At 42.6% G+C, this 15,056-nt stretch overlaps 1 protein-coding gene across 4 annotated transcripts in view; it reads right to left on the bottom strand.

Annotated features, from left to right (window-relative positions):
- Positions 1-315: 315 nt before the first annotated feature.
- Positions 316-15,056, bottom strand: part of EHF (ETS homologous factor) — a 41,321-nt gene continuing 26,580 nt past the window's right edge. For 3 of the 4 annotated variants that reach the window (XM_036891705.2, XM_036891706.2, XM_036891708.2), the window contains 6 exons: positions 14,352-14,414; positions 11,658-11,726; positions 11,465-11,533; positions 6,310-6,372; positions 4,859-5,054; positions 316-4,759 (listed from right to left, as the gene is read on the bottom strand). In XM_036891705.2, the coding sequence (XP_036747600.1) occupies positions 4,660-4,759; positions 4,859-5,054; positions 6,310-6,372; positions 11,465-11,533; positions 11,658-11,726; positions 14,352-14,414 (560 nt within the window). In that variant the 3' untranslated portion in view covers positions 316-4,659. The remainder of the gene's footprint in view (positions 4,760-4,858; positions 5,055-6,309; positions 6,373-11,464; positions 11,534-11,657; positions 11,727-14,351; positions 14,415-15,056) is intronic. The other variant, XM_036891707.2, reaches the window with a different exon arrangement.

Raw genomic sequence — 15,056 nt, 5'->3', positions numbered from 1 at the left:
CTTCTTCACTCCTCCTTTTTTGCTCTACATTTCTTTACTACGTATCTGATATGCTATGTTTTATTTATCTATTGGTTGATGTTTTGTCTGTTTTCATCCTGTAAAAAATTAACTTCATGAGAGCAGAGTTTTTGCCTCTTCCATTCTCCAACATATCTCAGTGCCTAGGACAGTGCCTGGCACAGAGTATATGCTCAATAAATGCTTATTGAGTACATATATGCAGGAACTGTTCATGTTTTGTGCTATAGACTAAGTGACTTTCCTCTAAGCCCAGTTTTGAATGACTAGTTGAAGCATGAAACACAGTTGCAGGCTGGTCTCTGTGGTTTTTATTAGTGTTTCCTGGGACCCATCAAACAAACAAAAAAAACATATTTGAAAAAATATAATCTTTCTAAAACAGAAATACTTAGTTTGGATTTAACATAGTTTAAAGGGCAAGATTTCTGATTTTTTCAAAAACAGTGACAGTAGGGTTGTTTCCCACAACTTGTCAGTCCAGAAGCCAAATGGGAAGAAAAGCAGAAATCATGCAAATAGCTACTACAAGATTAATCCCAATTAAGCTAAATTTGTGAAGACATGCATTTAAGTGGTTCATAAGGCACAGTCTCAACAGGTTCTTAGTAAGTGCTCTATCTCTTACTCCAGAACTGAAATCCTGAGAACCATCCTGAGGATAACTCAGCTCGGATGTTGTGATTGCTATGCTGATCTTTCTTTCACACAGTAGGTATCCATCTAGTGGGTTCATATGGAGTATCTAATAAACACCATATAATCAGATAAGCTCCTTACACATATGGTTCCATGCCGTACACGTAGTATGTACTCAACAAATGCTTTTTTAACTATTGAAGACTGGTATAATTGCCTTTCCCTCTTACTACTTTAGCTTTTCCTGTATTTTATACATTTGAAACACAACACACTTGCAGAACTAAAATCTAACATGTATGACTAGCCTTATGAAAAGATCCCTCAGTATTTTTCAAAAAGAAAAAAATACAGATACCAAACCGAACACTCTAAAACTTAGACCTCTTTTACACTTAAATAGAAATTTACATCATATAAACACATTTATAATCTTCATTGGTTAAAACAGGTCATTACTGGCTTCTTGTACCAGATAAGTCTCACAGCTCCTAATAAGGCAACAAAATTCTCATTCCATGTATGTTGACTTGTGGAACCAAGCAACCTGTTTTGGTTTCATCTCAGCGCAGGTAGGAAGGCAAAGGAGAGTGTCACAGTAAGATGTTCATCTAATCAGTAATATGTCCTTGACAGTTTGACCACTGTGCTCTTATTCCAGTGAAGAAATGATTCACATCCCGATTATGGATATGGCCTCTTGATCCAAGGAGTCTTCCAGAAGACATTTATTCACCCACTCAGCAAATATTCATAAAGGACCTATCTCATGCTAGCTACTGGGAAAACAATATTGATGAGATACAGTCCCTGCCCTCATAGAGCTTACAGTCTAGTGAGGCAAGAACTTTGAGGAAGAACCAGTGTGTTCAAAGGCAATCTCATTACCTAGGTCTTCCCTGCTCAGAAGTCAAGTTCAGGAATCTGTAGGTATATCTCTGGGAACAAGGGCCTTGCTTAAGTTTCATCAAGTCAAGTATCTAGGAGCCTTGGTTGACTTGAGTCTGATAAAATCTTAGCAAACCATTTTTTGCCTCAGGTTCCCATGAAAATAATGATAACAGCCCAAGCCTTTAGTGTATGGAGCAGTCAAGGGGACCAGTGTAGTGATCATGTGTACACCCAGGACAAACATGTATCTCAAGTAAGAAGTTGTGAGTCCCCAGAGGAAGGGGGCTTCACCTGCTGCTGACTTTCTCTGGGATTTTGCTTTCCCACACAACACTGTGGTGGGAAATATTCTGCTCACACACCAAGTTGGTATGGATTAATTATTTTGAGTTCTCCAAGTCATGAAGAGCACATAGAAAATACATCAAACTCAAGCCAATACAACAGAGAGAGATGCTAAGAACTTAATACTCCAGCCTATTTAAGCAGGAACCAGTTGTTAAGAAACTGTCACTTTCAACAAATAACACCATCTGCTAATTATCCACAGAACTGTTCCATTTGGTACTCCCCAGACTCACTACGCAGCAGGGATTGCTCTTCATTGGAGAAGGTGAAGAGAGAGCCAAGGGCAATTTGGAGGAATGTGAGAAACAGATTTGGGGAACAGTGAAGTTAGAGAAGGATTTAGCCCCCTTAAGATGATGAAGAGGCAAAGCCAGGGAAAGAACAGCAGAGTGAGAATTAGCAGATATCCCTAATAACTTTACACAATTCAGACACACAAACATTCAAGCATTGACACCAGTTCAAATATCTGGATGTTTAATTTGTTCTGTGTAAAGTGTAGTCAAGTGCTGGGATGACCTCACCATTCTATAGCCTTACTTGGAAAAGGTGTGCCTTTGATGCAAGGACATCTCAGATCTGTGCTGCTCATTGTTATTTCTCTTAGTTTCACCAGAAACTGTGACTTGACAACACTAAATAACACCTTTGTGGAGGTGACCAAGCCAGGCAGAAATAAAAATGGACTTGGTTGTACCTTCAGAAGGTCATCTCACTAAGCTGGTGCTACAAGGTCACCATCCCTAATGTATCTCATTAAAATTAGGAAAAGTCTTAACTCTTCCTACTTCCAGTCTCCTGAATACATTACAAAGACTTTGCAACCTTTGAGTATGACTCACTCACCTCCACTGGGTAAGATCCTGGTAGGTCCTCCATTAATTGATGAAGAGTGCTCCTTCTTACTGAGGAGCACTTTACTCATTACTAAATCTTAATGATTTATCTAATAACATGTCCTCATTCCCATTTTATTGCTCAAGATAGAGAGGCAGGAGGAAGAGAAAGCCAAGGATACAGCGAGCCAAAAAGAAAAGCTGCAAAAGGAATCTGGAGGTTCAAACCCATTCTCAAAGTGTCTACAGGTTCATGTTCCTCCCAGATTGCAGAACCCAATAAGTCTCCAGGTACCCCAGGACAGGCTCATCATTGAAGAAGTCTCCAATTCCTTTCTGACAACAGCTCCTGAGCTGAGCTTTCTGTTGTTCTCTTCCACCCTTCCTTCCTTTTCTTTCTTTAAAAAAAAAAAAAAAGATTGCAAATCTAGACAATGTACCATTCACTTTTGGGATGAAAGATTATCCAAAAAAGAAAAGATTATAAAAAGTAACATCAGCAAAGCTTTTCCCTAGAACGCTGTCCTTCTCTCTCTCTCTCCCTGCCTTTCTCAACACACACACGCACTCTTCTCTCCATATTTCCTTCTGCAAAGTCATTTTTACTCTGCTTTGTAATACCAGTGAAAATGTCTCCTGTTGCAGTTCTCACTACATTACTATGTTTGATTTATCTAATGTTGCCTGTCATCTGGGATTCTGGAAAGAAATCCCTCTAGCTATTTCAACCCATTGTTCCTATCATTTTAAAAATTAAAAATAGATTGCTTTGATGTCTTGGTTTTGCTTCATGCTACGGACTAAAAGACTTCATACATCTTTTTGTTCTGAGACTAAAATGCCATCTTCATCTTGACTGGGTACATCAGTGGTTCTCCATTAAAAGCAACGTTGCCCCTGAGGGGACATTTAGCAATGTCTGGAGACATTTTTGTTCGTCACAACCTGGGGGATGGGCATGCTATCTGCGTCTAGTCAGTAGAGGTCATGGCTACTGATGAACATCCTACAGTGTACACAGCAGCCAAATAATGCACAACAAAGAACTACTCAGCCAAAAATGTGCATTGTGCTAATTGAGAAACTATGGATTATAGAAATACAAGAGCAAACTCATCACCACTTCCTGTTTCCCATTTATTTTTAAGCAATTGGCATAAAAATAACCAAGGCTGTACACTCTCATAAATAACTGGAAGTGAGCAGAGGAGGAAATTGAATTTTTGTTACCAGTCATCTGAGGGGGAGGGGGAAAGATAGCCTTGGCATCAGGTAAATCATTCCTGAATTTGTATAAAACCCCCCACCATCATTCTTCTTGCTGATTTAAACATTGCAAGTCAGGAGATAATGCAGTGATTACAGTCCACCTGGATTTTGGAAGTCTTCATTCTCCACTCACTGGTTCTTAAGGTCAGGCTAAACTTCCCAGCATCCTCTGGTTCATCCCGTCAATCTGAGATCCTGAGTTCCTCCTAGCAACCATGCTCATCTCTCTTGAGGAGGCCATGCGGTTGCTTATATGCAGAGGACACATCACCTTTTTCTAAATCATTTTGCATATAAAAACATTTAATGCCCTCTTATTTTTTTCTTTCTCTCAGCAAGAAGCACCAGGCTACAAACCCTGCCCTTGCAGCAGAAAAGAACTTCACAATAGAGGAAAAACAAATCACAACCACATACAGCATCATATTTCACAGAAAACTGTGTACGTTTGTTCCCCACATAGGACATACTTCAAAGTAACAAAATAATTTTATCAACTGTAGTGTTCTTTCTTCCGGTTAGAAGTAGATTATTTCCCCCATCATGGTACATAAATATCACAGGAAAGTAGTCTTTGAAATATTTACGTCCAGGAGTTCTTGATATTTAATCATTTGGGGGCATGTTTTAGTTTGTGGTCAAAGCGTCAACAGCTTCAATTTTCATTTTCTCTCCATCCACGTGCATTCTTCCCAAATTTATATACCAGTCTTCGTCCATCCACACGTTCCAGAATTTCTCTCTTGTAGTAATACCTGTAACAGAGGACATGGCGTAAGGGGCTGTCAGACTAAGATGCCAGAGAAACAGCTAGTCCTGTGGCCTTGCCATGCCAGGGACTGGCAGCCCCTCACCTCATCGCTCGGCTGAGCTTCTCGTAGGTCATGCTACTATTGTTTTTCTTTTTCCCCCACAGCTGAGCCACAGCCTCTGATTTCAAGAACCTGAAGATGCCCTCTGAACGGTCTTCCCACTTGATTAACCCTGGGTTCTTGTCTGGGTTCAGAAGGATGTCTCGGATGAATTCCCATAAGTGTGTCCCTCGAGGATCTGAGGAGAAGTAAAAAAAAAAAAGGAATTTATTAATGGATGAAGTCATCGCAAAGAACAGAAAGAAGCAGCACGGGGTTGGAACACCTTCTATCAATAGGAGAGACTGAATTCTCTGCTACCTGCCAGCAAAGCCAGATTACAGAATCACAAATAGTGGATATGAAAAAAAAGGCATTTGAGAATGAACTGGCACAATTTTTTAGTCTACAAATCACGAAACAGACACAGAGAATTTAAGTGACTTGGCCAAGTCACACAGCTAACTCGTGGCAAAGCCAGGACTGACAGATCTTAGACCTACTATGCCAGGGAAGTTTCTTCTAATCACTGTTGACAGATTGCTTGGGATTTATTTCAACTTGTTACTTCCCAAGAGTGCACATTTCAGCCACTTTTATTTATCACCTCAATCAAGTAAATCACCCCCACCCAGTAACTATGCTTCTGCCAAATACACATCACTAGGACTCTAGAATTTTAACTCCTAGAATACACTGGGGCAGGGTCTTGCAGGGTTGAGGGTCCAGTTTGAAAATGAAGCATCTACTTTAATGAGATTAGCAACCAAATTTGATTTTATCCCCACTAGACTTGTAACACAATACCATACCCACACCCCCAGTTTGGCAGGTTGTGTTAATTCAGTTCTGTGGGATGATCTGAAGTAGAAAATAGTAAAGATGTCCAATTCCCTATAGTTTCTAGATTATACCATCTTGATTTCTTTTTATGCTCCCACCAACTCCATGTCTCTGCTATTTCATATATTGTCACTTGTTTTTATCACTGAGGTAAATACAACTTCCAAACAACGCTGTTGAGTCTTAAGAATAAACTGTCATTTCTTGGATCAACACCTTCACGAAGGTAGAAAGCCAACATTCAGCAAGAGAAAAATGTAGTGCATCTCGGTTGTTTCTTCCCATCTTCCTCTTCTTCCACCCTTTTCTCTGGAGGAAGGGAAATTGCTGAGCCCGTGTCTACAGGAAGTTCTTGTTCATTTGCTCTCTCCATTTAAGAACACATACAACAGCCCAAGAAAGAAGTATCCAGTCGGTCTCCACTTGGAGATCTAAGTGCAGAAGAGGTTACTTTGCCAGCAAGTACTGCCTCTATTTTCTCACCCTACCCAGTCTGCAGTGAAGAAACAGAGGCAGCAGGCAGAGGCAATATTTGTCTAAAATAAGTGGCCTTCAGTTATGCCCAACTTGAAGGGAAGGGCTAAGGGCTGTCTGAAAGCCCATCAACTTACTGTGCTTCTTGGTATGGGACTTGGCAGGGTGATCTTGTTCCTTTTTCACCTCAGGTGACTCTGCTAAAGGGAAAAGGGAGAGCTGCTTAATTTACCTGTCTCCTGCAATCATCCTTTTCATTCATTCATCCACTCAATAATATTTATTGAGCAGCTACTACATGCCTGGCACTGCTCATCTATGTGGTATATGACCCAAACAAAACAGAGATGAAAGGATTATAGAGAAAGACATTGCAGGGTAAGAAATGGGGGTAGAAATAAGGAGATGGAAATAATTTACAATTTACTAAAAGGTAGTGGTCACAGTAGACCCCTCTGATAAGGGGACCAGAAGAATGTGAAGGACACCGTGATGCAGAGAGCTTGTGGAAAAGCCTTCTGTGAATGAGAATGGTAAGGTACAAAGGCCCCGAGGTTAGTGTGTGGTTTGTATGTCCACACAACAGAAGGAAGCCAGTGTGGTGGTGAGTAAGGGGCAGAGGGTAGGTAGGATATGAGGCTCATATCATTAAGGCTGTTGGGGATCTTTTTTTTCTTTTTTTGGATTTTAGCTTTTATTCTGAGAGAGATGGGAAGGCATTGAAGGACTTAGGTCATTGAAAGATTTGGGTTTTTTTTTTGTTTTGTTCTGTTTTGTTTTATATAATACAAAAAAATGTAAACATTTATAAAAAAGAAAAATGGCTTTTAAGTCAGAGGAGTGCCTTTTTTTGGCATGCAAAGTTACATTTTAATCAGCCTGACAAAGGGGCCATTGACTGATCTGAGCTTAGTACAGAGGGCCACCGTGGACTATGGAAACACAGATCCGCTTAACAAATGACTCATGATGGACCCTGTGACTGCCACCGGAGGAGATGACAGAGGCAGATCTGTGAAATAAAACTTAAAAGAAACCTAAATGATCTAGCAGTGTGTGTGTGTATGCGTCAGCGTGCACTTCCAACACTGGGAGAACCACGGCAGACCTTACCAAAAATTCCCATAATCAAAACTCTGCCAATTTTAAAACAGAGTAGTCTCTAAATGCAGGCCAACCCTGTTAAGAAGCTGGGCCAGTAAAACCCATCTCTTCTGTGCGCATTCCATCAGGGCTTCCTGACCTAGGGCCACGGACCCACGGATGGTGCAGCATTCAAGAGCATTTCAGACTGAAACTGCCATAAGAGGGGAGGGTCCCTAGCACTCATCTGATTGTCAAGAGTGGTCTATTATACAAAAACTTTTGGATAACCATTAATCCTAATCAAAATGGTCAAGAAGAATAGCTACTGTTTATTGAGCACTTACTGCATATGAGGTGCTATGCTACACACTTTATACAATCACCTTATTTAACTCACACAACAACCCTAGATGGTAGGTGCTATTATGATGGATGGTTCACAACTACAGAAGAGCTGAGACACAGAGAAATCAAATGACTTGTCTAAAGTCACACAGCCTGAAAGCAGAGCAGGGATGTAAACAGAGTTTGAACCAAAAGCTTTACTCACAACCACTAATCTATGCCATTTCCAAAGATGATGGCACATAACAGATTTCACAGAAGTCTTCTCTACCAAGAATCAGTTCTATAATGCTCTAGTCAGTGGGAATAAGCAATTCCAATCTGATGATTCCATATTTTTCAGCATGCATGGACACATTCACTTATCTGATCACCCAGCTTGTCATAACCGAGCCCTCCCAGCAGTTTCTTTGAAAGCCATGGTGGATGGAGGTGAGGGATTTAGTAAGATCTGGCTGTAAGAGAAATCATGTACTCTGATGAAGAATTTCTCCCTTACCCTTGTCAGCAGGAGGACCTGCACCTGACTTGGGGTTCTCTGAAACCTGGAAGGACAAATTCACAGGAAATGTAAAGAGACTTTACTCTCCCTCTCCGCAGGTTTCAGGGCGAGGTTGCAACACCCCATCAGGATGTGACAATATTGCGACAGGTCTGGCACCCACCCCGGTTTCCAAGTGATACATCACTCTGACAGGGCTGTGTTGTTCTGCAGACAAAGAGTGGCATTTACCCAGCAGGCCACAAGCAAAGCTCATTTTCAAATGGCATCCAGGAGAGATGCAGGGCTATTATTTCAGAGCCAGAGTTGAACTTAGAAAGACCCAAATGTCTCTCAGCTTATTGGCCTCAGTCATTGTTGAGGGTTTCCAAGCTGATGCAGAATCAGTCACTTTGGGATTAAGGTACCGTTGTGACTAAGATGGAAACCTTGGGCCCTCTCTCCAGAAGAATGCACACATGTGTATGCACATGAATCTATAAACAATTTCAGGAGTTTGTGGCTCACTGACGAGTCCATGGACTCTAGATTTAAAAACGCCAGACCAGATAGACTATGAGAGAATTTTCTTGCAATGTCAGTCATTTACCCAGGCTAGACCTCCAGCCAGATTAGGAAAGATTAAAAAAAAAAAATCCCCAAATAAAAATGTTTCTGTCACCACATGGAGAATTATGCAGCCAAAGGCAAAAGAAAATTCCAATTCTTCCAGCATCTCCCCATTTCCCAGGGTGCAGAAACAGCTGCAGAATTACTGGGCCTAACACCACAGTCTTTTGATCTGAAACTTCATTTTAATATGATGGCCTCTCCCCCTATGCCTTCTCCTCTCCCCCAAATAAAAACCAAAACCTTTGAAGTTTGCCATATGGTTAAGTGATTCATTCTTATAAAATAATGGCTTGCTCTGGGGAAGTTGTCCAGCTTGGCTTTCTCTCCATCTGCTCCCAGGCACTTCAGGCCAAGGTCCAGCCCAGGCAGGGGTAGCACCAAGCCACAGGGTTCTGATGCAAGTTCTAGAACATGACTTCAGCTAAGCTGCTTCTCAAGAAGCGAAGATTAGAAGCATTTGCATATGATTCAGCTGTGAGCCATTTCTTTACGGGATATACAAATGTCAGTGTTATAATAGACCGTGCCACCCTAGCTTTAGGCTCAACAAGTCAGTGAATAAACACATCAAGCCTGAGTTGGCGTGATTGGCTCGAGGACTATCGGGCAGATCAGGAACACTGGTGGCAGCATTTTATGAAATGGACAGATGACAGAGAAATCAAAACAAAGCCCGCTTCCCCACCTACGTTTATCATAGAGGGCATCAGTTTATGTTGGGCCTCGCCTTAGCTCGGCTTGTAACTTGCATTAAAACATAGAAAGACATTTAACTGCTCTCAAGTTAATGGGAGCTTGAAATCTACAGACTCAGACAAATGACAAAGGTCTTCTGGGGATTAAAGGAGTGGGGGGGTAGGTTTCTGGTTCTATCCAGTAGAAACCAAACTATCTTGAAAGGAATTGGCCCATACAAGGCTGTAATTAACTATCCCACTGGAGGGCTGTTATTCCAACCCCAGACACTGAATTGATTCTTCAAGGGATAATTCTGACAGAGGCCCTGGATTGCTTATCTCACTTTCCAACCAGTGCTATAATTGTAGAATAGGAATGAGGAACATGAGGAATCAAGGATCAAGGGAGGGTCAAGGAAAGCACTTTTGTAAAGCCCATTTAAGAAGGATTATTCAAAAATAGAATGGGCAAGCTCAGGAGATAGTGCATTCCCTGTTACTACAAATGTGAAACAGAAATTGGCTGCACTGATTCTGAGATACTAGAAGGTAAGTCAGGTTACAGAAGAAAGGCAGTCTGTGAGGGCAGCAGAGCTGTGATGATGGCTTTAATGGATTTCCCAGGTACCTCAAGACCTAACACCCCTGAGGCTTGGGAAGTGGTTGGTTCAACTTTATTCTCAGTTGGAATCTTTTGCCATAAGCCAAAGACCTAACTGGAAGGACATCAGAGGTGGCACCTTAGAAAGTGTGAGAGGAAGTCAGAGGGCGACCAGAATGGTTTCCTCAGTTCTAAAACCCTTGGTCTTGACTGGGTGGCAACGATTGCCACAGAAATTTGGCCCTGATTGGCTCAGTTCCCCCAGAATGGGAAATTCACTGCAGAAGCTTTCCAGTGTTTGATCTGTTTCCTAATTTCAACAAATACTTAGAGTGACACATAATGCGATGGGCTGCTGGAAGGAGGGAGAAGTAGAGAAATGAATCAGCCTCCTCTCTTAACCTCAATTACAGAAGCATTTACACTGGCTCCCAGCCCTGTCTCATTCAAGGGGCTTGATCCGAACAAAACCTCAAACCAAAGCTTTCATTATTTCAGTTCTCAAAAACACACTTAACAAAAGCAAAAAAAAAAAAAAAAAAAAAAAATGAGGAGGGGTTGTTGTTTCATTCCATGCTTTCTTTCACAAACACTCATTTAAATCCGAGTTTTGAAGTTGTTCCAAACTCAATTCCAGGAAAAGAGCAATTCACTAGTGATAGGTCTAAGCCCCATTTTATAGACCCAAACAGATCGACAAGTTCACACCCAGATCAAGGGACAACATGAAACCCTCTATTCACCTCCCTGTGAGTTCATTCCTAACAGTACATGCCAGTGTCCCATTTGTAAGGGGAGGGGAAATATAGTTTGCTAACCCCTCTCCCAGAATCCCAACAGATCAGCCCTCTCACTAAGTGCCACCTTGATTGCCAGTCATGGATGGCTCCCAGTTGCATCTATTCTTAACCAAATACATCAGATGTGAACAGAATTCATGAAGTATAGGCAGTCTGACTAATTAGAGAGTCCTGATGAGCCATCAGGGTCAGACTTAAAAACTGTCCTATGATTCTCAGGGTTCTAGAAATTTCCAGTTACTACCCTTCTACCCAGAGACAATCACCACAGTTTCACTGAGCTCTGGATGCCACTGTGAGACATTCTTTCTCTAACACCAAATATAACATATGTTGAAAATCAAATACAGCCTTCTTCCCCCATAAGTATACCCAAGTGTGAATAATTTTATCAGATAATCTCCCAAGAGCAAGTTTTTGTTGAAGAGAGAGTGACTTGGTTTCACAGGAGAACAACACTTTCCCTAGAAGCATCATTGCTGGTCATTTTCAATGTACAAATACTGGCTTAAAAGCAGACCTTTTATAAATAGTAACTCTAATCCTTCCCTAGTCTTTTAGTGAGAAAGGCACCAGCAAAGTGAAAACATGGGATCTGGGTAATGCTCATTAATTTTCAGTAAGCACTTGCACGAGGCATACTCAGCCTCAAATGTCAGGACTGCTTACCAACGGGAAGGTGACCAGTTGCTGTCATAGAGATCTGGGCCCGGCAGAAAGTCTTGCTGTCCAGCAAATCTGTGGCAATTAAAAGGTAAAGGACATTAAGAAACCCCTCCTTACAGTATAACCCTGTGGCTATTAAAAAAAACAAAACAGAATAAGAATGTAAAAGGGCCTCAAGTGTTAGGGAGTTAGTTACCTACTGTGCCACCATAGTTGGTATCATATAAATAGTTTTCTTCTTTCCAGGTGTTCATGATGGAAGGGTCTACAAAGGACAAAAAATGAGAACAGTCAACAATCAGTTTCCCCTGGTGAAGCATTTGCTTTTTCTAAGTCACTGTTCACCCATGAGACATGGAACTTGGGGATGGTCCTCTGAAAGAAGGGGTACGATTCTGCTTCAGCCCCATATTACTGTCTAATAATGTCACCTCAGTTTTCTTCCAGGGTCCTGGGGGAAGTGGCCTGTGCTATGGTGCTATCCATGTGTTCTATACTTGTTGCCTTTTTAGGGAAGTTGCAACAGTGAGATCTTGTCCTAAGCCAATGCTTTGGCTTCCTGGAAATTTTCCCAGGCTGCTCATGGCAGGGGGTGGGTTCAGGAGCCTGGCATTGTCTTGCATTCTACTACAAAATCACCAAAATACTTTTATATTAGAAAAAAATCATTGTTAGGGACAAATAAATTCATGATTAATCAATACGTGTTCCTAGTGAAATTTTCCTAGGAAAATTAATTATGTTTCTTTCAGAAAAAGTCTGGTCAGTCTTATCACAGTGTCTTCATTTCTGAAATCTAGAGTCTCTCCTCAGGTTAGGGGAGAGCCTCCTTCTTTCAGGATTTCTCCAATTAGCTTAAGGGGTGACATATAATTCCCAGAACAAAACTGAGGAGAAGGAGAGGAAAGTGTTTCCAAATCACACAAAAAACTTTAAAGAATAGGGCCCCATTGCCCCATCTCGGAAAAGGAAAGAGTACCCAGTCTGTCTCTCTCTCTCTGTCTCTCTCTTCAGTGTGTGCTGGGTAAGCACGTCTCACTCTAATTGACTCTTCAGATTTCAGATTCAAAGGAAACTCCCCTCCACCTACCCAAAATGACACCCAACTCCTATACAACCCCATGTCTGGGCTGGTCTCCAACAGAAGCATTTTCTTTCCTGGCTGGCCAAGAGCCGTAAGACCTGGCAGGAGTTCTCATCTGTCCCTTCCAGGACTTCCTGCTTTCCCCCTTCACAGATCTAGGCTGCCCTCGGCTCTCCTCCTGCCCAGGTTCTGAATTTCAGAGCCAGAGTGGTAAACTATGACTGAGTTTCATTTTGTTTTTATAGCATAAATGGTATAAAACCTGACTCACTGGCTAAGTCCTCCCGTTTACGACATAGGGATTTAGCTGGTATTTTAACTAATAGCTACGTGTTTGGGCACCCCAAGCCCAATCTCTTGGGGTTACACCCTCTCTCCTTGTTGGGTCACCTCATACACCTGTTGTTGTCTCTGAAAACAAACTGAACCAAAAAGATTTGGGGGTGTTGGTCTCTCTATGAGCCTCTTCTCCCTCCCTTCCAGGGTGGACCTTCTTCTCCACCCTTCGGCTCAGCTTTTCTGAACTGGCAACACAAGAATGTCTGGATAGTCTAGGAGGAAATATTGATTTGTCTGGGACCTCTCCAATACCATTCTGGCTCCTGGTTCTCTGTCAGGTCACAGGGGATAGGGCACCATCCTCTTGGCCAAGTCCTGTGTGAGCCTCTACACCAGTCAGAACCTAAAACAGACCATCCGTATAACCCAACCCCAGGTCTCTGTGGGGGGAAGGGCAAAGCTAGGGAAACCTAATTAACATGCTTAGCAGCTATTGTTTTTTGTTTAATAATAGTCAACTAGATCCCTTATAAAAGAGTAAATAATTGCATGGGGCCAATTTTGGTGCCTAGTGACTCACAAATCACCCGAGGTCAAATTCTGTCCTTGGAGACTAGCACGCAACCCTCAGGGAGGCCTGTGGCTCTTCTCGCTGCAGTGGACATGGGGAGTGACCCCGGAGTGGTGGCAGCTACACGGTGTTTTCATGGACAGTGGACTTTGGGGGACTCACATAGCTCTCCCTAGACTGAGAGGTCATAGGCCAAAGATCAGTATGTCAGGAGCTCTGATTGTTGCCAGGCCCTGGGGCACAATATCTTGAGGCAGTTACTGTCCCCTGCAAGCCCAACTAAATCATAGAAGGTCCCCAAGACAGAGATTTGGGACAGATGAAGGATGGGTAACTAGGCAGGGGATGAGAACAGAATTGAACGTAGATGCCATGAGGCTGCAGACCCTACTCAGAGCCCAGAACAGTGTCTGCTAAAAGTGCACATAAGGCAGGAATTGGGTCCTGCTGCTGCCTTTGGACACTCTTATAGAAGCTCCTAGGCCCCCCAGAAACTATAGTAACTTGATAGCAAGCCCGTATCTTCCTCCATTTTGTGAAACACGCTCCCACCAAAGGGGAAAGGAGACACTGACCCTTGTCTTCTCCTCTTACTTCTCCTACCTGGGCCATGTCCAATCCCCTGACTCTCTTGGTGTGAGAGAGAGGCCCACTTAGACTGCACTCTTCCTGGCTCCTTAACTGGATGGAGCCTGGGTGATGCCCTGACCAGCAGTGAGCAGCAAAGAGTGTGGACACAATTAGGCTCGCCATCAGTCAAGACATCAGAAATAGTTGGCAAGGAATGAGGCTCGTGGAGGGGTGGCCCAGTGGACACAACCGGGAAAGAAGTGTCCCTGGGTTTCCTGCCAAAACACGGATCCATCCTGCTCCCACACTCCCTCTTGTACTCCCTCCCCATTGTCTTCCCAGGGCCTTTCCTACCAGGCTGGTTCCCTTCATCTGTTACTACTCACCTGTTTGTTCTGTCTTGACAATGACATTGTGTGTGGACTGGAACAGGTCACTGCTGCACTGGCCTGTGAAGGACAGATTGGGACAATCAGAGTGGGCCCACAGGGAGCCAAAACCTGATGCTGAAACAGGGACAGAGCTGGTGTCTTGGAAGAGCTTCTGCCAGTCCCACTGCCTGTTCACCTTTGTTTGCTTATGGGAGGAGGCTTCCCTCTCAGCAGCTACAAACTCAAGCCTGGAGTCCTTGACCCAGAGAAGCAGTAGCTGGGGCCCCCTCATCAGATGGAACTACTTGGCCTTGCACAGGGAAGACATCTAGTATGGAGGAACTAGAACCTCAGAATTCAGAAGACCAGTTTTTCCACTAAGAGCTGCACGGCGCTTCACCTTTCTGGGTCTTGGCTTCCTCATCTGTAAATGTGTAAAAAAGGATTAAACTAGATAAAGTCATTAGATGGCCTCTAAGGTGCTTTCCAATACTGAGATATGATATGAAATGACAACAAAAATACAGGGAAAACCATTTTAATTTAACTAGCTTGGTTCTTCTTTGGTCTTAAATTGAATCAGAATTTTGATTGGATCTGATCTATCAGGTATGCCCGAATAAATGCATTGATCTTCCTTTGTTTATCCTTGCAACACTTCTCTAGAAGTATCATACACATAAGCACATCTGTACATCTGAATGAGACTAGGGTGTTTTT

This window comes from Manis pentadactyla, chromosome 9 (assembly GCF_030020395.1).
Source record: "Manis pentadactyla isolate mManPen7 chromosome 9, mManPen7.hap1, whole genome shotgun sequence".
In the NCBI taxonomy this organism is placed as follows: domain Eukaryota; kingdom Metazoa; phylum Chordata; class Mammalia; order Pholidota; family Manidae; genus Manis; species Manis pentadactyla.
The sequence above is the reverse complement of the archived record's forward strand: the minus strand, read 5'-3'. Positions and strand labels throughout refer to the sequence as shown.